This window comes from Lepus europaeus, chromosome 10 (assembly GCF_033115175.1).
Source record: "Lepus europaeus isolate LE1 chromosome 10, mLepTim1.pri, whole genome shotgun sequence".
Taxonomy (NCBI): domain Eukaryota; kingdom Metazoa; phylum Chordata; class Mammalia; order Lagomorpha; family Leporidae; genus Lepus; species Lepus europaeus.
The window spans coordinates 103024258-103048358 of record NC_084836.1 but is presented as its reverse complement, the minus strand read 5'-3'; the positions used below and the strand labels follow the sequence as shown (position 1 = coordinate 103048358).

The 24101-nt window shown below is 45.6% G+C and overlaps 1 protein-coding gene across 2 annotated transcripts in view; it reads left to right on the top strand.

Annotated features, from left to right (window-relative positions):
- The first annotated feature begins 853 nt into the window (after window positions 1–853).
- Window positions 854–24101, top strand: part of LOC133769018 (ubiquinol-cytochrome c reductase complex assembly factor 1) — a 133835-nt gene continuing 110587 nt past the window's right edge. For both annotated transcript variants that reach the window (XM_062204098.1, XM_062204097.1), the window contains exons 1-2: window positions 854–956; window positions 21255–21359. In XM_062204098.1, the coding sequence (XP_062060082.1) occupies window positions 933–956; window positions 21255–21359 (129 nt within the window). In that variant the 5' untranslated portion in view covers window positions 854–932. The remainder of the gene's footprint in view (window positions 957–21254; window positions 21360–24101) is intronic.

Genomic DNA, 24101 nt, shown 5'->3' with positions numbered 1-24101 from the left:
GAGGTCTTCTGTTCGATGGTTCACACCCCAGATGGCCACAACAGCCAGAGCTGTGCCGATCCAAAGCCAGGAGCCAGGAGCTTCTTCTGGGTCTCCCGCACGGGTGCCAGGGCCCAAGGACTTGGGCCATCTTCTACTGCTTTCCCAGGCTACAGCAGAGAGCTGGATTGGAAGAGGAGCAGCCGGGACTAGAACCAGCGCCCATATGGGATGCGGGTGCTTACTAATCGTTTCCTATCAGTATTCACAGATGTTCACCTTAAACACCAACCACTCCAAGTTCCCTCCTCCACCAGGGTTCGGATCAGCATTTGTGAACACCTTCTTCCCTTTTCAGGACCCCTTCACAGGCTCTTTTTATTTTTAAAAAGTTTGATTTATTTTAAGGTAGAATTACTGACAGAAGGACAAGAACACACACACACACATAATTTTCCAACCACTGGTTCACTCCCCAAATGGCTGTAACGGCTAGGGCTGGGCCAGGCAGAAGCCAAGAGTCAGGAGCTTCATCCAGATCTCCCCGGTGGGTGCAGGGGTCCAAGTTCTTGGGCTCTGGCTCCTTTTAAATAGCAGTATTTCCAAGGGACCTGTTCTATTCAACTCCAATTAAAGAGGGGATGAATGGAGTCTAAGAGGAGGGGCTGTGACGAGGCGTAGCTGAACAGTGAGGCTGGGTGAAGTGAGGGAAAAGCTCCGAGGGTGGGTCCAGGAAGAGAGCGTCAAGGAACGCACTAGAGCCACTGTGACGCTTCCCCGGGAGAGGACCGCAGCCCGGGGAAACGCGCGCGCCCGCGCCTGCGCGCAGCAGCTCTGTGCGCCTGCGCCGCCGCTGTCGGAATCCCGCGGGCGGTGGAACAACGTAGTGAAGGGGCGGTGGCGGCGGGGACTCCGGAAGCCCACCTTTCACCCGGAAATGGTTGTTGAGGAACATGGCGTTGCTGGTGCGAGTCCTTGTGAGTGAAGGAGTCATTTTCTACGGTCGCCCGCCGGGTCCCTGGGTTGGAATCGGGGCGGCCTGGGCGGGAAGAACTGGAAGGAAGCGCAGAAGGGAAACCTGTGCGATAGCTAGGTTGCGTGGCCGCCTTTCTGCGGGGAAACTGAGGCAGCTTGTCAGCTCTTCGTAGTCCCTATTTGGCTTTGGCTTCCCCTTAATTCGAGGGGGAGAGAGTGACACCAGACTCTTATTTACCGGTGCTTTTCTGCAACCACTTCTCCTCACGGAGAGGGGCACCTGCGGTTCTAGGTGGAGTTTCGGGAGACACGGTTCTTCTAGTTCTGTCTGTCACTGATGCACAGAGTGACCTTGGGCAAGTTTCTTCCGGAGCTCTTGCATCTGAAAAACGAGGGCATTTCTCTCCTGCAGTCCCTTCAGACCCTGAGGTTCTCTGGGTTTGTTTCAGACTTTATAAGTCAGTTGTTCACTGTCCAGTGAGGTGGGATGTAGATTACTAGATGAGAGCTGGAAGAGGACTGGGGCTGTATCTGTCATCTTACTTAGCCTACCACAGTGTCTGGCACATCATAGGTGTGCTGAATAAATGACTAACATAAGGAACGAAGGACTGCTGGACAGCTTAGCACCCATATGGGAAGCTACTGTACTTCTTAGATTCAGCCCTTCTGCCATACTCTGACCTCCAGGAGGTACATGAGGAACAAAGTTAAGAGGTTACAGAACTTAGGGAGGAATGGGAGAACTCATGATTTTACCAAGTCTGTCAAAAACTGGACCAAAGACTATTATTTTTCATGGCAGGCTCCTGCGTCTGGCTGTCTTTTTGATTGTCATTTTACACTTGTGTTTTCAATATTTTTGAATATGGTTTACAAAGACTGCAGTTGTATTTTTTGTATTCGTTGTCATGCTTGTAAACAGCAGCACCTTTGTTTGCTGCTTTATAAATGTTTGAAGAATAATTCCTGTAACCCACAGAAAGGTTCACCTAGGGAAGTAATTGTTGGTGCCGGGGCAGAATTGATTCAGATCTGAGGACTGCTGGGAAAATGGCAGTTAGGATGTTCTAACTCTCTTATTTTTATTTTATTTTTTAAAAAATTTTTTTATTTTTTTGACAGGCAGAGTGGATAGTGAGAGAGAGAGACAGAGAGAAAGGTCTTCCTTTTTGCCGTTGGTTCACCCTCCAATGGCCGCTGCGGCTGGCGCATCGTGCTGGTCCAAAGCCAGGAGCCAGGTGCTTCTCCTGGTCTCCCATGCGGGTGCAGCGCCCAAGGACTTGGGCCATCCTCCACTGCACTCCCGGGCCACAGCAGAGAACTGGCCTGGAAGAGGGTCAACTGGGATAGAATCCAGTGCCCCGACCGGGACTAGAACCCGGTATGCTGGCGCCGCTAGGCGGAGGATTAGCCTGTTAAGCCACGGCGCCGGCCTTAACTCTCTTATTTTTTAAGATGAATGTTTGGGGGGAAAGATGAAAAGTTTATTGGGCTACAGACCCAAAATAAACACTTTGTTTTGTCTGAGAAGTTAGTGGCAGCCCCAAATGCTTTAAATGTTCTTGCCCCTGAGCAATCATGTGGAGTGCTGCAGGTTCACTTCTTTCTAAGTGGTAGTATCCATAGAAACCACCTCTCTGTGCTTCATTAATTGAATCTTTAAATTAAAAAAAAAAATTTCTTTGTATTTATATGAGAGGCAGAGAGAGAGAGAGACAGAGAGAGAGACAGGGACAGCCAGCACCCATTGCTGGTTCATTCCCCAAATGTCTGCAATTGCTGGGGCTGGGCCATCCTGAAATCAGGAGCCAGAAATGCAATCTGTGTTTCCACATGTGTGGCAGAGACTCAAGTACTTGAGACATCACCTGCTTTGTTCCAGGGTATGCATTAACAGGAAGCTGGAGAGAGGAGTAGAGTGTGACTATCACCCAGGCGCTCTGGTATGGGATGTGGTAGTCTTTAACTGGTAGGCCAAATGCCCACCTCCTTTTTTTCTGTGTTTTAATTTTTTTGGTTCAGTGCAAGTTACGGTAAGGAAAATCATTTTCATTTTATATGGTAATTCCCTAAAATCTTCATATTATACTTACAGTGTAATGTGTGATAAAGCAACAGAGACTTCCTTAGGACTAGTTCAAAATGGCAGTGAAAATGAAAGTAGCAGGTTTGTATTGATCACCTATTCTTTTTTTTTTTTTTTTTGGACAGGTAGAGTTAGAGAGTGAGAGAGAGAGAGAGAGACAGAGAGAAAGGTCTTCCTTTTCCGTTGGTTCACCCCCCAAATGGCTGTTATGGCCGGCGCGCTGCGCTGATCTGAAGCTAGGAGCCAGGTGCTTCCTCCTGGTCTCCCATGCGGGTGCAAGGCCGAAGGACCTGGGCCATCCTCCACTGCACTCCCAGGCCACAGCAGAGAGCTGGCCTGGAAGAGGGGCAACCGGGACAGAATCCGGCGCCCTGACCGGGACTAGAACCCGGTGTGCCGGTGCCGCAGGCAGGGGATTAGCCTAGTGAGCCGCGGTGCTGGCCAATCACCTATTCTGAAGAGGCATTTGAGACACTGAGGAGTTCCCAAATGCTGGAAAAGCATGCCTGCCTGGGAATCTTAAAAGCCTTGTTTGAAAGCTTGGCTCCCCTACTCCACTATTTGAATGAGTCAGCTAACTGCTTTGAGGCGCAGGTGTTTTTTTTTTTTTTTTTTTTAAATGAGTAAGGTTGCTAGGGTTGATCTGAGAATCAACTGATACAAGTTATGTTTGCATTTCTTCCTCTTTTTTTCCTAATTCAGCAACTATTTGGAATGTTTACTGGATTCTAGGAACTAAACAAAGCACCCAGCATGGGAAACATAAACCTTACTCTGAAGTTTATAATCTATGAGGAGAGATAGTCAAGAAAACTACTAGTACAATAGTTGGAATGGTGTGATAGAAGTCTGTATCAGATCCTGTGGAAGTGAAATAGAGAGGCAGAGATGCTTTGCTTAAGAGAGCATTAGGTTGAGAATGGGGAGTTGGTGTAGAAAATTGGCTTATCTTAGGTAATCAAAGAACTGTAAGTAAATAAATCTGTTTGGATTCAGGGCACTCATGATAAAATGGCAGGAGATAAGGCAAGGCCTTCTATGTCATAGGAGTTTGCAGTTTATTCTGGAGGCAGAGGGGAACCAGTTTCTTGCCCTTTTTTTTATTTGCAACTCAGAGAGACAAGAGATTTTCCATCTGCTAGGTTATTCCCCAAATGTCTGCACCATCCAGGGCTGGGCCAGGCTAAAGCCAGGAGCGAGGAACTCAACATGGGTCTCTTATGTGGGTGGTGGGGACCCAGGGTTTTTGTTTTATTTATTTTTTTAAGATTTATTTATTTGAAAGGCAGAATTGCAGGGAGAGAAAAGAGAGAGAATTTTCCATGTGCTAATTTACTCTATAGATGGGTGTAGTGGCTAGGATGGCCAGGCTGAAGCCAAGAGCTAGGAACTGCACCCTGAGGATGCAAATACTTGAGCATTGTTTGCTACCTCCCAGGGTGCACATTAGCAGGAAGCTAGATAAGCAGCAGAGTAGCTGGGACTTGAACCTAAGCACTTTGATAAGGGAAATGGGTATCCCAAGCAGATACTTAACAGATGATACACTACATGCCCATCCCAACTTTTAAATACTTTATAGCTATGGATTTACCTAACGCTTGCGACAGCCCTTGAGAAAGGAGGATGTATTATTTTCCCTAATCAAGTAACTTGAACCATCAAGAAGTAGTATTCTTGAAACATTCTTGTTAGTCTTATCTTGCTTTTTTCTATTTCTGTCTTATCAGCCAATTTTTTCCCATTTCCAGTTGTGGAGAACCACTGATGGGTTTGAGAAGGAGGAGAAAAGCTATTGCCGAGAGGCTCCAGTGTAGAAGCTGAACATTTGGTGAAACCAGACATGCTTATGGTTTTAAGAACTGTCCTGGGCTCATTTCTGCTTTTCTTTAGGAATGGTAGAAATTGCAGAAAGCCACTCTGTACTTTAAAAAAAAATTGTGGGGGCCAGCACTGTGGCATAGTGAGTAAAGCCGCTGCCTGCAGTGCCGCCATCCCATATGGGTGCCGGTTCGAGACCCGGCTGCTCCACTTCTGATCCAGCTCTCTGCAATGGCCTGGGAAAGCAGTAGAAGATGGCCCAAGTCCTTGGGCCCCAGCACCCGTGTGGGAGATCTGGAAGAAGCTCCTGGCTCCTGGCTTCGGATTGGCGCAGCTCCAGCCGTTGCAGCCAATTGGGGAGTGATCCAGTGGATGGAAGACTTCTCTCTCTCTGCCTCTCCTTCTCTCTCTGTGAAACTCTTTCAAATAAATGAATAAATCTATAAAAAATTGTGATAAAATGCTTATAGCACAGCATAGCCTTTTAACCAATTCTTTAAAAAGATTTATTTATTTACTAGAAAGAATGACGGAGAGTGAGAGGATAGACAGGGAGAAAGACATCTTCCATCTGCTGGTTTACTTGCCTTAGCAGGCAGCTGGATCTGAAACAGCAGCTGAGACTCGAACCTGTGCTCTGACATGGAATGCTGTTGACACAAGCTGCAGCTTAACCCACTGTGCAGCTTTAACCATTTTTTCACATGCACAGTTCTGTGTTGTGCTACTGTCAGCAGTCTTCATCTGCAGAACTCCTTTTGTTTTGCAAATCTAGAGTTCTGTACCTTTTTTTTGTTAAAGAGTTATTTATTAATCTGAAAGTCAGAGTTACACAGAGAGAAGAGAGGCAGAGAGAGAGAGAGAGAGAGAGAGAGAGAGAGGTCTTCCATCCACTTGTTTACTCCCCAATTGACCGCAGTGGCTGGAACTGCGCCGATCCGGAGCCAGGAGCTTCTTCCAGGTCTCCCACATGGGTGCAGGGGCCCAAGGACTTGGGCCATCTTCCACTGCTTTCCCAGCAGGGAGCTGAATCAGAAGTAGAGCAGCCAGGACTGGAACCGGCGCCCATATGAGACACCGACGCTTTAGGCCAGGGTGTTAACCCACTGCACCACAGTGCTGGCCCCAAGGAATAACTCCTGTTAGTCTCTTAGCCCTTGGCAACTTCCATCCTACATTCTGTCACTATGTGTTTGAGTACTGTAGATAAAATCATGTAAGTGATTCTGTTTATATGATGCCAAAGATAAGTAGAGTCATACAGTATTTGATCTTTTGTGACTAGTTTATATAATTTAGAATAATGTCTTCAAGGTTCATCCATTTTAGTGAATGTGTCAGAATTTCCTTCCTTTTTCAGGCTGAATAATATGCTGTTTTCTGGGTTGTCTGTTATTTTGATGGACACATATGTTACTTCTATTTTTTTCTTGTTAAGATTTATTTATGGCCGGCACCGCGGCTCAATAGGCTAATCCTCCGCCTTGCGGCGCCGGCACCCCGGGTTCTAGTCCCAGTTGGGGTGCCGGATTCTGTCCTGGTTGCTCCTCTTCCGGTCCAGCTCTCTGCTGTGGCCTGAGAATGCAGTGGAGGATGACCCAAGTGCTTGGGCCCTGTACCCGCATGGGAGACCAGGAGAAACACCTGGCTCCTGGCTTCGGATCAGCGCGGTGCATCGGCCGCAGCGCGCTGGCCACAGCGGCCATTCGGGGGATGAACCAATGGAAAAGGAAGACCTTTCTCTCTGTCTCTCTCTCTCACTGTCCACTCTGCCTGTCCAAAAAAAAAAAAAAAAAAAAGATTTATTTATGAGGGCCGGCACCATGGCGCAGTAGGTTAATCCTCCACTTGTGGTGCCCCGTCCCACATGGGTGCCAGTTCTAGTCCCGGCTGCTCCTCTTCTGATCCGGCTTTCTGCTGTGGCCTGGGAAAGTAGTAGAAGATGGCCCAAGTCCTTGGGCCCCAGCACCCACATGGGAGACCGGGAAGAAGCACCTGGCTCCTGGCTTAGGATCAGTGCAGCTCTGGCTGTTGCGGCCATTTGGAGAGTGAACCAACAGATGGAAGACCTTTCTCTCTGTCTCTCCCTCTTGCTGTCTGTAACTCTACGTCTCAAATGAATAAATAAAATCTTTTAAAAAAAATCTTAAAAAAAAAAACAACAACCGGGTTCTAGTCCCGGTTGGGGCGCCGGATTCTGTCCTGGTTGCCCCTCTTCCAGTCCAGCTCTCTGCTATGGCCCGGGAAGGCAGTGGAGGATGGCCCGAGTGCTTGGGCCCTGCACCCGCCTGGGAGACCAGGAGAAGCACCTGGCTCCTGGCTTTGGATCAGCGAGATGCGCTGGCCGCAGCGGCCATTGGAGGGTGAACCAACGGCAAAAAAGGAAGACCTTTCTCTCTGTCTCTCTCTCTCTCACTATCCACTCTGCCTGTCAAAAATAAATAAATAAATAAATAAATAAATAAATAAGAATTAAAAAAAAAAGGCAGAGTTACAGGGACACAGGAAGAAATAGAGATAGAGGTATCTTATGTTTGCTGGCTGGTTCATTCTCCAGTTGTCCACAGTGGTTGGGGCTGGACCAGGCTGAATCCAGGAGTCTGGAACTCCTTCCAGATCTCCAACATGGGTGACAGGGGCCTAAGCACTTGGACTAGCTTTTGCTATTTTCCCAGGAGCATAAACAGAGAGCTGGTCTAGAAATAGAGCAGCTGGGACTTGAATTGACACTCTTGGGATGCCAGTGTCACATGTGGCTGCTTAACTGGCTGTGCCACAACACCAGCTCCTGCTTCTGTCTTTAATTATGGGAAATAGCGCTATAGTGAAGATGGGTGTACAGATATCTGTTCCAGCCTCTGCTTTCACTTTGGAGTATATGTCCAGAAGTGGAAATGCTGATTCATATGGTAATCCTATCTTTAATTTTTTGAAGAACTGTCATACCATTTTTCACAGCAGCTAAAACTTGGATTCCTACCAGCAATGCGCAGGAGTTACAGTTTCTGCATATCCTCACTAAAACTTTGTTTTTTGATAGTAGCCATACTATGTGTGAAGTGGTATCTCATTGTAGTTTTGATTTGCATTTCCTATTTTTTTTTTTTTAAGATTTACTTATTTTGAAAGAGTAGCAGAGAGAGAGGGAGAGACACAGAGATCTTCATGTGCTAGGTCACTTGCCAAATGGCTGCAATGATTAGAGCTGGGCCAGGCTGGAGCCAGGAACCAGGAGCTTCATCTGGGTCTCCCACGTGGGTGGCAGGGGCCTATACACCTGGGCCATCTTTAGCTGCTTTTCGCAGGCCATTAGCAAGGAGTTGGATTGGAAGTGCATCAGCTGGAACACAAACCTGTGTCCATATGGGATGCTGCTGTCCCACAACCCTGGGCCCTGATTTGCATTTCTCTAATGACTAGTTATGTTACGTGTTTTTTCATAATCTTATTGGCCATCTGTCTCTCATCTTTGGAGAGATGCCTCTTTGCCTATTTTTCATTTTAGGGATTTATTACTTATTTAATTGAAAGGCAGAGTTACAGAGAGAGAGGGAAAGATAAAGAGAGAAACATATACACTCAAAGAGGGTTGTGGAGGGGAGAGAAAGAAATCTTTGATCTACTGGTTCACTCCCCAAATGGCCGCTGTGGCTGGAGTTGAACCAGGCCAAAGCCAGGAACCTGGAATCCATCCAGGTCTCCCATGTGGATGGCAAGAACCCAAGCACTGATGTCATCTTCCATTGCCTTCCTAGGTGCATTAGCAGGGAGTGGGTTAGAAACAGGGCAGCTGAAACTTGAACTGGCACACATATGGGATGCTGGCATTGTAGGCAGTGGCTTAACCTGATGTGCCACAACACTGATCCCTTATTTTTCAATCTGGTTATTTTTAATGGTTAAGTTATACTTTATGTATTTTTAAAAAAGATTTATTTATTTATTTGAAAGGTAGTATTACAGAGAGAAGGAGACAGAGAGAGTGAGAGAAATCTTCCATCTGCTGGTTCACTCTCCAAATGACTGCAAAGGCCAGCCAAAGCTAGGAATCTGGAACTCCAGCTGAGTTTCCCACGTGGATAGCAGGAGCCCAAGCACTTGGGCCATCATCTGTTGCCTTCTCAGGCATATTAATAGGAAACTGGGGCCCAGTTCTGTGGTATAGTGGGTAAAGCCATCACCTGCAGTGCTGGCATCCTATATGGGCACCAGTTCGAGTTGTGGCTGCTCCACTTCCTATCCAGCTGCTGCTAATGGCCTGGGAAAGCAGTGGAAGATGGTCCAAGTGTTTGGACCTCTGCACCTGCATGGGAGACCCGGAAGAAGCTTTTGGTTCCTGGCTTTGGATTGACCCAGCTCCAGCTGATGTGGCCATTTGGGGAGTGAACCAGCAGATGGAAGACCTCTCTTTTGCTCTCTATCTGCCTCTGCCTCTCATAACTCTGACTTTCAAATAAACAAATAAATCTTAATAAAAAAAAAAAATAGGAAGCTGGATTGAAAGTGGAGCAGCCGGGACTTGAACTGGTGCTCATATGGAATGCTGGCGTCACAGGCAGTGGCTTAACTTGCTGTGCCACAAAGCTGGCCCCTCTTTATGTATTTTGATATCCCTTATCAAATGTATGATTTGCAAATATTTTCACCCAAACCCTGCATTGTCATTTCAGTCTATCTTTTGATGCACAAAAGCTTTTAATTTTTTTTTTTTTAAGATTTATGTATTTGGAATACAGAGTTAGAGAGAGAGAGAGAGAAAGAGATATATCTTTCATCTGCTGGTTCACTTCCCAAATGGCCACAATAGCTGGTGCTGGGCCAGGCGGAAGCCAGGAGTGTGGAACTCCACAGGGGTCTTCTACATGGGTGGGCAGGGGCCTAAGTACTTGGGCCATCTTCTCTTTTTTCTTTTTTCCAAGATTTATTTTATTTATTTGAAAGACAGAGTTACAGAGAGAGGTAGAGACAGAGAGAGAGGTCTTCTGTCCGCTGGTTCACACTCCAAGATGGCCGCAATGGCTGGAGCTGTGCCAATCCGAAGCCAGGAGCCAGGAGCTTCCTCCAGGTATTCCACGTGGGTGCAGGGGCCCAAGGACTTGGGCCATTTTCCACTGCTTTCCCAGGCCATAGCAGAGAGCTGGATAGGAAGAGGAGCAGCCAGCACTAGAACCGGCGCCCATATGGGATGCTGGTGCTTCAGGCCAGGGCATTAACCTGCTGTGCCACAGTGCCGGCCCCTGGGCCATCTTCTATGCCTTCCCAGGTGCATTATCTGGTAGCTGGATTGGAAGTGGAGCAGCTGGGACTGTTAGCCATATCTAAGAAATCATTTCAATGCCATGAAAGTTTTCTTCTGAGAGTTTTTTAATCTTAGGTCTTAGGTTTAGGTCATACATTTAGATCTTTGGTCCATTTTGAGTTAGTTTTTGTAAATGGTATAAGGTTTTACTCTGTTTTTTGAGCTATTCCCTCAGTGGTTGCCCTGGGGCTTACAATTAACATCTTAATGTATAACAATGTTGTTTGAATTAGTGCTGCAGCTTGATTTCAGTAGTAGAGAAAACTTGTTTCTAGATAACTATCTTTTATAAAAATGGCTTATTTATTTACTTATTTATTTGAAATGCAGAGTGGCAGAGAGGGAGAAAGAGAGCTTCTATTTGCTTGTTCACTCTCCAAATGGCTCCAATAGCCAGGGCTGGGCCAGGCTGAAGCCAGGAATCTGGATCTCCATCCAGGTCTCCCACATGGGTGGCAGGGACTGATACTTGAGCCATGATCTGCTGCTTCCAAGGCATGTTAGCAGAGAGCTGGATCAGAAGCAGAGTAGTCAGGACTCAGACTGGCACTCTGATACCAGATACTGGCATCCCAAGTCGTGAACCAGCTGTACTACCACGCCTGCCCCCAAGGTGGCTCTGTTCTTTTGCTGCTCCTTTGTGTTATTGTCCTTCAAATTATATCTTCATACTTTGTGTGTCCATCAATGAAGATTTATAATTACTGCTTTTGTAACTGTCTTTTAAATTAAAAAGAAAAAAAAGTATAAGCAAAATACCCATACGTATACTCATGTCTAAAAGTAGTTACTTTTACCTGTCCACATAGTTTCTTCATGAGGATTGGCGTTCCTGAATAGTATCCTTTCATTGCAGCCTGAAGGTTTTCCGTTAATATGTGTTGTAAGGCAGATGTACTATTGACAGGTTCTCTTCATTTTTATTATTTATTTATTTATTTATTTATTTTTTACAGGCAGAGTGGATAGTGAGAGAGACGGAGAGAAAGGTCTTCCTTTTTGCTGTTGGTTCACCCTCCAATGGCCGCCGCGGCCAGCGCATCTCGCTGATCCGAAGCCAGGAGCCAGGTGCTTCTCCTGGTCTCCCAGGCGGGTGCAGGGCCCAAGCACTTGGGCCATCCTCCACTGCACTCCCGGGCCATAGCAGAGAGCTGGCCTGGAAGAGGGGCAACCGGGATAGAATCCGGCGCCCCAACCGGGACTAGAACCCAGTGTGCCGGCGCCGCAAGGCGGAGGATTAGCCTGTTAAGCCACGGTGCCGGCCATTTCTTTTCTTTTTTTTTTAAATGAATGGCCAGTGCTGGGCCAGGGCGAAGCCTTTCCACATGGGTGGCAGGGGTCCAAACACCTGGGCATCTTCTGCTGCTTTTCCTAGGCCATTAGCAGGGAGCTGCATCTGAAATGGAGCAGCTGGGACATGAATCCACGTGGAATGCTGGCATCACAGGTGGTGGCTTTACCTGCTCTGCCACAATGCTGGCCCCTTTCTTTCACTTTTGAATGATAGTTTTGCAGGATGTAGAATTCTTATTTGGTAGTTTTATTTATTTATTTTTTTTCATTTTGAATATTTCCTATCCTGCCTTCTGGCTGCTGCCATTTTTAAGAAGAAATCTGGCTGGTGCTCTGGCACAGTGGATTAAAGTCCTGGCCTGAAATGCTGGCATTCTATATGGGTGCTGGTTCTAGTCCTGGCTGCTCCTTTTCCGACCCAGCTATCTGCTATGGCCTGGGAAGCCAGCAGAAGATGGCCCAAATCCTTGGGCCCCTGCACCCACGTGGGAGACCTGGAAAAAGCTCCTGGCTCCTGATTTCAGCTCAGCTCAGCTCTGGCCGTTGTGGCCATTTTGGGAGTGAACCAGTGGATGGAAGACATCTCTCTCTCTCTCTCTCTACCTCTCTACCTCTCTGTAACTCTATCTTTTAAATAAATAAAAAAATAAGTCTTTAAAAAAAAAACAAGAAATGAACTATTTACATTACTGAGATTTCTGGTATTTGATGAGTTGCTTCTCTCTTACTGCATTCAAAATGTCTTTGGCTTTTTAAAAAGATTTTAAAAATTTACTTGAAAGGTAGAATTACAGAGAGAGGGAGAGACAGAGAGAAAGAGAGATCCATCTTCCATCTATTGGTTCACTCCTCAGTGGCTGCAGCAGCTGGGGCTGGGCCAGGCTGAAACCAGGAGCCAGGAATTTCTTCCAAGTTTCCCACATAGGTGCAGGGGCCTAAGCACTGGGCCATCCCCCTGCTGCTTTTTTATGTACTTTATCAGGGTGCTGGATTGAAATGGAGCAGCTGGAATGCAAAGTGGTGCCCCATGCAAGCAGCGGCTTAACCCACTATACCACAGTGCTGGCCCCTGGCTTTGGTTTTTTACAGCTTGATTATGATGTGTCTGTGGATCTGTTTATCCAGTCGGAGTTAGTTGAGCTTCTTGGCTTTGTAAATTAATGTTTTCATTGTTTGTAATGTTTTCTGCCATTATTTCTTCAAATATTATTCTGTCCTTTTATTTCTTTTCTTTTCTTCTTCTTCTTTTTTTTTTTTTTGACAGGCAGAGTGGACAGTGAGAGAGAGAGACAGAGAGAAAGGTCTTCCTTTTTCCATTGGTTCACCCCCCTCAATGGCCGCTGGGGCCGGTGACCGCGCTGATCCGTAGCCAGGAGCCAGGTGCTTCTCCTGGTCTCCCTTGCTGGTGCAGGGCCCAAGCACTTGGGCCATCCTCCACTGCCTTCCCGGGCCACAGCAGAGAGCTGGACTGGAAGAGGAACAACCGGGACAGAAACTGGTGCCCCGACTGGGACTAGAACCTGGTGTGCCGGCACCGCAGGCGGAGGATTAGCCTAGTGAGCCGCGGCGCCGGCCTCTCCTTTTATTTCTTAAGATTTATTTATTTGAAAGGCAGTGAGAGAGAGAGAGAGAGAGATTGATCTTCCAAAGTTTGATTCATTCCCTAAGTGGCTGCAATGGCCAGGACTGGGCCAGGTGAAAGCCAAGAGCCTGGAACTCCATCTGGGTCTCCCACCTGTGTGGCTGGGCCTAAGTACTTGGACTATCTTCCACTGCTTTCTTTCTTTCTTTCTTTTTTTTTTTTTTTTTAAGATTTATTTATTATTTATTTGAAAGAGTTACAAAGAGAGAGGAGAGGCAGAGAGAGAGAGAGAGAGGTCTTCCATCTGATGGTTCACTCCCCAATTGGCCATAAGAGTTGCACTGATCCGAAGCCAGGAGCCAGGGGCTTCTTCCAGGTCTCCCACGCGGGTGCAGGGGCCCAAGAATTTGGGCTATTTTCTGCTTTCCCAGGCCACAGCAGAGAGCTGGATTGGAAGTGGAGCAGCCAGGTCTTGAACTGGTGCCCATATGGGCTGCGGGTGCTTTAGGCCAGGGTGCTAACCCGCTGCACCACAGCGCTGGCCCCTGCACTGCTTTTTGAGGCACATTAGCAGGGAGCTGGATTGAACCAGTGCTCAGTGGAAAAAATGGAATAAAAGATAATGGTGAACAACATGTTTGGAATCCATGCTTAGTTTTCAGAGTACACATTTTCATAATGTGTATTTTGATGCAAAATAATTTTTTTAAAGATTTATTTATTTTAAAGGCAGGGGCAGTGCTGTGGCACAGCAGGTTAAAGCCCTGGCCTAAAGCGCCGGCATCCCATATGGGCACTGATTCTAGTTCCGGTTGCTGCTCTTCCGATCCAGCTCTCTGCTATGGCCTGGGAGAGCAGTGGAAGATGGCCTAAGTCCTTGGGCCCCTGCACCCACATGAGAGACCTGGAGGAAGCTCCTGGCTCCTGGCTTTGGATTGGTGCAGCTTCGGCCATTGCGGCCATCTGGGGAGTGAACCAGCAGATAGATGGAAGACCTCTCTGTCTCTACCTCTCTCCCTAACTCTGTCTTTCAAATAAATAAAATAAATATTTAAAAACAAAACAAAAAGAAAAGAAAAGAGAGGCAGGGTTCACAGAGAGAGAGAGAGAGAGAGAGAAAGAATCTTCAATGTGCTGCTTCATTCCCCACATGCCTACAATAGCTGGAGCTGTACCAATCTGAAGCCAGGATCCAGGAGTTTCTTCTGGGTCTCCCACATAGGGGCCAAAGCATTTGGACCATCCTCCACTGCTTTTCCAGGTCATTAGCAGCAGCTGGATTGGAAGTGGAGCAGCTGGGACTTGAACTGGTGCCCATATGGCATGCTGGTGCTGCAGACAGTGGCTTTACCTGCCACACCATAGCACCAGTTCCCAAAAGAATTCTCAAAAAAGGTTTATTGGGGTTGGTGCTGTGGCATCATGGGTAAAGCCGCCACCTTTGGTGCTGGCATCCCATATGGGCACCAGTTGAGTCCTGGCTGCTCTACTTCTGATCCAGCTCTCTGCTATGGCCTGGGAAAGCAGTAGAAGATGGCCTGGGTCCTTGGGCCCCTGCACCCACCTGGGAGACTTGGAAGAAGCTCCTGGCTCCTGGATTCAGATTGGCAGTGCTCTGGCCATTGCGCCCTTCTAGGGGGTGAACCAGCAGATGGAAGACCTCTCTCTCTCAACCTTTGCCTCTGCCTCTCTGTAACTCTTCCTTTTAAACAAATAAATAATCTTTTAAAAAAATCTATTTCTTTATATTAAGCTTGGATTTGACATCCCCAACAAAGTGGGAAGAGGCAGTATATTCAATAATGATTGAACATCGTCTGTTTGAGGAAGTATCCTATTATAGCAGGCCACATTGCATCTTTCTTTTTAAAGACTTTAAATAAATTTTTTTATTTAGTTTTTTATTTATTTGAGAGGCAGAGTTACAGAGAGAGGAGGAGAGAAAGAGATCTTCCATCCACTGGTCCACTCCCCAAATGGCCTGAATGGCTGGAGATAGACCAGGCTGGATCCAGGAGCCAGGAGCCTCTTTAGGTCTCTCATATGTATGCAGGGACCTAAACACTTGAGACATCTGCATTAGCAGGGAGCTGGATTGGAAGTGGAGAAACTAGGACTCGAACTGATGCCCATATAGGATTCTGGCATTGCAAGTGGAGGATTAACTTGCTATGCCACAATGCTGGTCCCACCACATTGGATCTTGTAGGAGAGTTTGTTACAGTAGCATTTGTAATCTTTGGACTTCAGAATTGAGTTAGTATCTGTGGCATTCAGAATATAGGTACACTTTAGAATTACAGAGAAAATTTCATGATTATCATCCATCTCCATTATTCACATATATTTGAAAATTCACCTGGTTTTTAAGATGTATTTATGGCTGGCACCGCGGCTCAATAGGCTAATCCTCCGCCTGCGGTGCCGGCACACCGGGTTCTAGTTCTGGTTGGGGCACTGGTTCTGTCCCGGTTGGTCCTCTTCCAGTCCAGCTCTCTGCTGTGGCCCGGGAGGGCAGTGGGAGACCAGGATAAGCACCTGGCTCCTGGCTTTGGATCAGCGCGGTGCGCCAGCCGCAGCGCGCTGGCCGCAGCAGCCATTGGAGGGTGAACCAGCGGTAAAGGAAGACCTTGCTCTCTGTCTCTCTCTCTCACTGTCCACTCTGCCTGTAAAAAAAAAAAAATGTATTTATAACTTCAAAATCAGTAGTTAAAGCACTTTCATGGTCATTTGCAGACTGGAAAGAGGAATGAGAAGTTTGTTGCCAGTGTGTACGTTTCCAGCAGAGGTCAAACAAGGTGATACTCTGCCTTGTTTTAGCTCTCATACTGTAAACAAATATTTTCGCATGGCCTTTTGAGTGCTGTATTTTTTGTTTTTTTGTGCTTTTGTTTGTGATTTCTCTTCTTAAAATGTTGTTTCCTTACCCCTCCCCTACCCACCGAACTCCATGCCATGGAATGCTGAAGGAAGGGCGAGAAAGCTATGATGACCTTATGAAGAATATATGTGTGTTAGAGAAATTTTGTTCAGTAGTGAGTTACAGAGCTATTTGCTGCAAATTCAGTATTAAGCAATAAAGAAGGTAATGATTGATAGAGAAAAATGTGACCAGAGGCTTGCAGGAACATAACCATTTAGTTCCCCTAGGTGCAAAGGTTCAGGGTTTGCTAACTCAGTGTGTGTGGTGACTTCATAAAGCATAACTGTAGCAGAAAACAAGATCAACCATAACTAGCTCATTATGAGCTCATCAGTGAGCCAAGGAAATTATGAAGGTACCTTAGATTTTCATGGAAAAGTAGAATTAAAAGTGTTTATTCTTTTGTACAACTTTTGAAATCCATGCATAGTTTTTTCATAATATTCATTTTCTGTGAATTTTTAAAAAAATGTACCATCTTACTATTTTTAAATCTGTAATCTTTTAAAAACAATTGACAAGCAGAGAGAGAGAGAAAGAGAAAAATCAATTTTCTACCTGCTGCTTCATTCCCCCAAAGCCCACACAGTAACCAGGTCTGGGCCAGGCAGAAGCCAGGAGTCAGAAACTCCATCTAGGTTTCCCATGTGGGAGGCAGGAACCCAAGTACTTGGACCATTATTTGCTGCCTCCTAGGAAGCTGGATCTGAAGCAGAGTAGCCAGGAGTTGAACTGATACTTTGGGAATGCAGGAGTCCCAAGCAGCAGCTTAACCCACTGCACCCCAACACCCACCCCTCTATGAACTTTTGGAAGCCCTCTTTTACTATGTACCTTAAACACTTCATGCAGAAATAGACCTGTCAATGGATTCATTAATGTGTAGTCAGTATGGGCAGGTGTGTCAGAATATTTTGAAATTCTGATGTAAAATTAACTGCAATTAACAATATGCACAGTATACAATGGTAATAATGCATTTATTCAAAATTAAATTTTTTTACCAAAAATTAATTTTTACAAATGAGTGGCCCAAAATGTTTTTCTGTACTTTGGAGAAATTAAGGTATGCTAATTATTGGCCTAATATATTAGTACCTGCAAGAGTGACAAGTACTTCCACAGATTTGTCTTTACAAATGAGGCACTGGGAAGAGTAGAAAGGAAGAATGACTGAGTAGAGGAGAGCCAGGAGCTGGTGTCTAGAGACACCCCAGTGGTGGGTATGAAGAACACAGTCCCAGAGGAAATGACAGTTTGGGGGAATAGCATGTGCAGAGTGGAGCAGTGATTCTCAAATGAGAGAATCTGAGTTAGATTTTGGAACTGCTGAGCATGTAAATATTCATGGTGAGTGTAGAGAGGTCCAGTTGGTAAAGACCAGTTAGGATCAGGTGTTTAAGTTTGAAGAGGCACTTGGATCCACTGTAAGCTTTTCAGAAAGGGAATGAATTCCAATTTTGGAACAGTTTTTTAAGAAAATGGTTCTTTTGGGGTCAGCATTATGATGCAGCGTGTTAAGCCACTGCCTGAGATACTGGCATCCCATATCAGAGCACAAGTTCCAGTCCCAGCTGCTCCACTTTTTTTTTTTTTTTTAAGATTATTTATTTGAAAGGCAGAGAGAGAGAGATCTTCCATTCTCTGATTCACTCCCCAAATGGCCACAGTGGCTAGGGTTGTGCAAGGCTGAAGCCAGGAGCCTGGAATTCCAGCCAGATCTCCTATGTGAGTGAGCTCAAGCACTTGGGCCATGTTCCGCTGTTTTCACAGGCATGTTAGCGGGGAGGTTGATTGGAAGTGGAGTAGTCAGGACTTGAACTGGTGCTTATGTGAGATGCTGGCGTCGCTCGCACGTGGCGGCTTAACCTGCTACACCCCAACACTAGCCCCAATAAAACAAATCTTTAAATTAAGAAAGTGGTTCTTGTAAAATTTGTATTAGAGAGAGAGAGAGAGAGATCTTCCACTCCCTTCCATTCACTACCCAGATGCCTGTAATAGCTGGGTCTGGGCCTGGTCAAAGCCAGGGGCTAGGAATTCAATCCAGATCTCCCACATGGGTGGTGTTAGCTATTTGTGTCCACTTAGCAAGTCCTAACAGGTAGCCACAACCCAAGTACTTCGACCCTCACCTGTTGCCTCCCAAGGTATGTGTGAGCAGGAAGATGAAATTGGGAGCAGAGCCAGGACTCAAACCTATGCACGGTAGGGTGTGGGATGTAGGCTTCATAAGTGATGTTTTAACTGCTACACCAAATATCCACCCCAAGAAAATGATTCTTGTTGTTTTGACAGTTTGCTGAAGAAAGAAAAGCTTATGTAATTCAATAATAGTTGTTCATGACAGTAATGATACTTTTGTGTTTTTATGTTTCCGAAGTGCTTTTATAAAAATATTCCTTGGAACACTCCTGTGAGGTAGCTTTTATTATTCCCATCTCCCTTCCTCTCTCCCTTCTTCCTTCCTTCCTTCCTTCCTTCCTTCCTTCCTTCCTTCCTTCCTTCCTTCCTTTTTCTTTTTTAAAGATTTGTTTATTTGAAAGTCTGAGTTACAGAGGCAGAGAGAGAGAGAGGTCTTCCATTCACTGGTTCACTCCCCAAATGGCCTCAATGGCTAGAGCTGGGCCAATCCAAAGCCAGGAGCCTGGAACTTCTTCTAGGTGTCCCATGTGAGTACAGGGGCCCAAGGACTTGGGTCATCTTTTACTGTTTCCCCAGGCCATGGCAGAGAGCTGGATCGGAAGTGGAGCAGCCGGGACTAGAACCAGCACCCATGTGGGATGCCGGCACTGCAGGTGGTGGCTTTACCTGCTGTACCACAGCGCTGGCTGCATTATCCCCACTTTTTTTCATTAGGGAAAACAGAGGCCCAAGTTGTGTAATTAGTTCAGGGCCACATAGTTATTTAGTGGCAGACTTGGCTTTCAAACACCTTTTTGCTATACCTCAGCTATTTGAATTAAAGATTTGGACAAGAATTGTTGTAGAATCAGAGAAAGACCAAACAGGGCTGAGTGCTCCTTTTTTCTAGTAAGAACAGTTTTAAAGTATTGGCTGAATACCAAGTAGAGCCAAAACTACAAGAAATTTTGTTGACATTGGAAATAACATGATGAATTTATTCAGAAAATCTTCCAAAAGTTTGCATTGTTTTTACTTGTAATTTCCTTTTCACCCCTTTGAAGTTTCTGTAGAAATTTCATGTTATACCATATTTACCTTTTTTATAAATCTATCAATGTAAGCAAAACAAAACACCAGTAATTATCTTTCATTTGAAAACCATTCCAATAGATCAAACCTCAGCTGAAATAAAATATTTTTCATACTACTTTTCTTTGGAAATATAAGGTGCTGTGAGTAGCCTATTAGAAATGGTTAAGATGCTACTAGAATTTGAGACACTTAAGGAAGCATTTGTGGGTTTGAAATTGTGATACCACCCCACCCCCTTTCCACCTCCACAGGAGAAAATGGTAATTCAGATTTTTTTTTTTTTTTGACAGGCAGAGTGGACAGTGAGAGAGAGAGAGACAGAGAGAAAGGTCTTCCTTTGCCGTTGGTTCACCCTCCAGTGGCCACCATGGCTGGCGCGGTGCGGCCAGTGTACCGCACTGATCCGAAGGCAAGAGCCAGGTGCTTCTCCTGGTCTCCCATGGGGTGCAGGGCCCAAGCACTATGGGCCATCCTCCACTGCCTTCCAGGGCCACAGCAGAGAGCTGGCCTGGAAGAGGGGCAACCGGGACAGAATCCGGCGCCCCAACTGGGACTAGAACCCGGTGTGTGGGTGCCACTAGGTGGAGGATTAGCCTATTGAGCCATGGCGCCGGCCGGTAATTCAGATTTAGCACAGTATTGAGCTGGATGTACTGCAAAGTTAAATTTGTTAACTTCTTTTTAAATCCTGAGAAGTAGAGGTTTTAACTTTGTTTTACAGAAGAAGCAACCAAGCTTCACAAAGGTGTGGCTTGTAAACAGTGGAGCCAAGAATCAGATTTGCTTCCTGGTCCTTTCCACATATGCTGTGTTTTAGTTGTTTCAAGACTAGGTCATAGAAGTTAGAACTAGAAGGGACATTGAAGATTCTCCTTCATCCTTTCATTCCATAAATGATCATGGATTCTAGGATTGGCCTGTCTGGATTAAAAAAAAATTTTTACTTTTTTTTTTTTTTTGACAGGCAGAGTAGATAGTGAGGGAGAGAGAGACAGAGAGAAAGGTCTTCCTTTTTGCCGTTGGTTCACCCTCCAATGGCTGCTGTGGCCAGCGCATCGTGCTGATCCGAAGCCAGGAGCCAGGTGCTTCTCCTGGTCTCCCTTGCTGGTGCAGGGCCCAAGCACTTGGGCCATCCTCCACTGCCTTCCCGGGCCATAGCAGAGAGCTGGCCTGGAAGAGGGGCAACCGGGACAGAATCCGGTGCCCCAACCGGGACTAGAACCCGGTGTGCCGGCGCTGCAATGAGGAGGATTAGCCTGTTAAGCCACGGTGCCGGCCTGGATTAAAATTTTTAACTCTGCTGTTTATTAACTATGGTATGTTGGCAAGTTGTGTATCCTGTGCATACCTAAGTTTTCTTATCTGTTTGTTTATTTCAAAGCATTTATTTATTTGAAAGGCAGAGCATCAGTGAGAGAAGGAAAGAGGGAGGGAGGGAGGGAGGGCGGGAGAGAGAGAGAGAGAGAGAGAGAGAGAGAGAGAGAGATCTTCCATCCTACTGATTCACTTCCCAAATGGCCACAACAGCCAGGGCCAGGCCAGACCTAAGCCCTGAGCCAGGGAACTCCATTCTGGGTGGCAGGGACCCAAGCACTTGTGTTATCATTGGCTGCCTTCCCAGGAGCATTAACAGGGAGCTGGCTCAGAAGCAGAGCAGCTAGGACTCAAACCGTTACTCTGATATGGGATATTGGCATTGTAAGAAGTGACTTAACCCACTGCACCTCCTTATCTGTTTAAATGAGATAATAATATATCCAGACTACTGGGTGGTGATTGTGAAGTTTAAATGTTGGGGTAAAAGGTCTGGGACTCTACTCACTTAGCTGGTTCCACTGGCACCAGCCTTCCATCCTCCAAGAATCACTTCGTTAGCATAAATGCAGGTAAAGTTGATAGGGTCTAATTAGTAAATAACAAGGTACTTAAAAACTCCCAAGGATTTAAGAGCTCTGTGCCAGGAACTTGAGGTGAAGATCAACTCTGAATTTGTTATGTCGTAGTGTCATGGTATTTTCTTTGCCATCTACATAGGCAGCCCTACAGATTTCTGACTCTTTCTTTCTTTCTTTAGAGGAATCACACTAGCATCTCCCAGTGGGTTCCAGTATGCAGCCGATTGGTACCGGTGTCTCCTAATCAAAGACGGTGGGGCAGAACTCTGTTTGGCCTTTCCCAGGTAAAGTTGTTCCCTTGCTTGGTATGAAAACTTTACCATTTATGTGCAAATGTCATTTATTTATAGATTAGCCAACCAAACTGTGTGATGGAAAAACCTCCTGAGACCACTCTGGGTCTCTGATGCAAGCTCAAGACTGATTCCTACAGTATGGTGCCTAAGGGCGTTGCTTCTGAATACCCCAGCAATGGAACTTAGCCTAGGATACCACGTTACAGTCTGATGATTTTTACTATGAGGGAGTTTTTCCAGATATTCATTCAGAATTAAACATTTTTCAGTTTTCTTTTCGAATCCACTTTGTGCTACTTTTATTTGGGGTGAGAAATGTTTCTTTTTCTTTTTACTTTTTATGGACATAGAATCCAAGAACCAATTATTTGAGGCTTTAGTTTACCGTTGACCACATTATTCATTATAATGTAGTTTACCTTGGACTCTCTGTAAGGAGTTTTTCTCTTCCTGATTTTTGTTAATCCTACCAATAATTTAGTAATAAAGGAGGTAAAAATCACCCACTACTTCAACTCTGAAATGTTAATATTTTCATCTTTGCTGGTTGTTTTCCAGTCCTTGTGTGTATTAATTTTTCCATAAGCACATTAGCAAATAGCCACAGAATTTTACATTCTGATGCTTTTTCACTTATTAGAGCAGACATAATTCATATTCGATAGACTTTGTAATTAAATTGTTAATGGCTACCTGTTACTTAGCCTTTGTCATTAAAATTATTTCTTTTTCTAAGATATGCTTTAATTTTCTTAGCCTTTGTCATTATTTCTTTTTCTAATATATGCTTTAATTTTCTTAGCACATTAAAGAAAAACTTTGGAAAATCTTTATTTATTTGAAGGATAGAATGACAGAGAGATCTTCCCATCTGTTGGTTTACTTCTGAAGTGCCTGCAGCAGCCAGTACTGGGCCAGGCCAAAACCAGGAGCCAGGAACTCCATCTGGGTCTTCCACATGGGTGACAAGAACCCAAGTACTTGGAAAGTTGTTGTCTGCTGCCTTCCCATGCACATTAGTAGGAAACTGGATCAGAAGCAAACTTGCATTGGCATTCATGTGGATGTGAATGTCCCAGGTGGTGGCTTAACCCTCTGTACCGTGATGCCTACCCCTTTTTATTGTTTTTCTTAGGGAGTTTGACTTCTTTATATATTTCATAACTGAAATCATGAAGTATTTGACCTTTTTTGATGGACCTATTTCATTTAGAATGAAGTCCTTGAGGTTCAACCCTGTTGCAGCATATGATTTTGTTTTTTGGTTTTTTTTTGACAGGCAGAGTTAGACCATGAGAGAGAGAGACAGAGAGAAAGGTCTTCCTTCCATTGGTTCACCCCCCAAATGGCCACGGCAGCTGGCACGCTGCTCCGATCCAAAGCCAGGAGCCAGGTGCTTCCTCCTGGTTTCCCATGTGGGTGCAGGGCCCAAGCGCACTTGGGCCATCCTCCACTGCCTTCCCAGGCCACAGCAGAGAGCTGGACTGGAAGAGGAGCAACCAGACAGAACCCGGTGCCCCAACCGGGACTAGAACCCCGGTTGCTGGCACCGTAGGCGGAGGATTAGCCAAGTGAGCCACAGCGCTGGCCTGTTTTTTTTTTTTTTTTTTTTTTTAAGATTGCATACTACTAGCCGGTGCCGTGGCTCAATAGGCTAATCCTCTGCCTGCAGCGCCAGCACACAGGGTTCTAGTCCCAGTCGGGGCACCGGGTTCTGTCCCGGTTGCCCCTCTTTCAGGCCAGCTCTCTGCTGTGGCCCAGGAGGGCAGTGGAGGATGGCCCAAGTGCTTGGGCCCTGCACCCCATGGGAGACCAGGAGAAGCACCTGGCTCCTGCCTTGGGATCAGCGTGGTACGCCGGCTGCAGTGTGCCGGCTGCAGCGCGCCAGCCGCGGCGGTCATTGGAGGGTGAACCAACAGCAAAGGAAGACTTTTCTCTCTGTCTCTCTCTCTCACTGTCCACTCTGCCTGTCAAAAAAAGAAAAAAAGATTGCATACTACTCCGTTGTACTTATACATGTATATTGTATGTATACATATACATTGTATATGCTCCATATATACATGTATATAGTCCATTTTCTTTATCCATTTTGCTTATATGTCTTTATCCATGTTGCTTACATCTCTTGGGTAATGACCCAGTGAACATGGGTATGCTATTTACTCTTTGAGATCCTGCTTTAAATTCATTTGTATCTATGAATACTTAGAAATGGGATTGCTGGATTATATAGCAATACAATCAGTGGTTCTTGGCTGAATCAATCATTACTGTGGTATTTGATGGTGATTTTCAATTACTGTAATTCCTACTATTTATTTATTGGAATTCTGAGGAAGAACTGTCACTTCTCCATTCATTTATTTATTCAGTTATTTATGTCAGTGTAAGCTCATGGATATCAATTTCCTTCCATGAGTTATAACCCATTTTCTTCTTAAATTTTTTTTTATAAAAGAGGTGGAAAGAGACAGATAAGTATAGCAAGAGCTCCTATCTACTAATTCACTCCCCAAATGCTTGCATTGGCTTGGGCTAGGGGCTGAAGCCAGGAGCTGGGAACTCCATGTAGATATCTCACGTGAGTGGCAGAAGCTCAGTTACTTGAGCCATCACTCATGCCTCCAATGGTATACTTTAGCAGAAAGCTGGAGTCAGGAACAAAACTGGGTATTGAATTGAGGCACCTGTAAAGTGCATGAGTATCTTAACTACTAGGCCAAATAC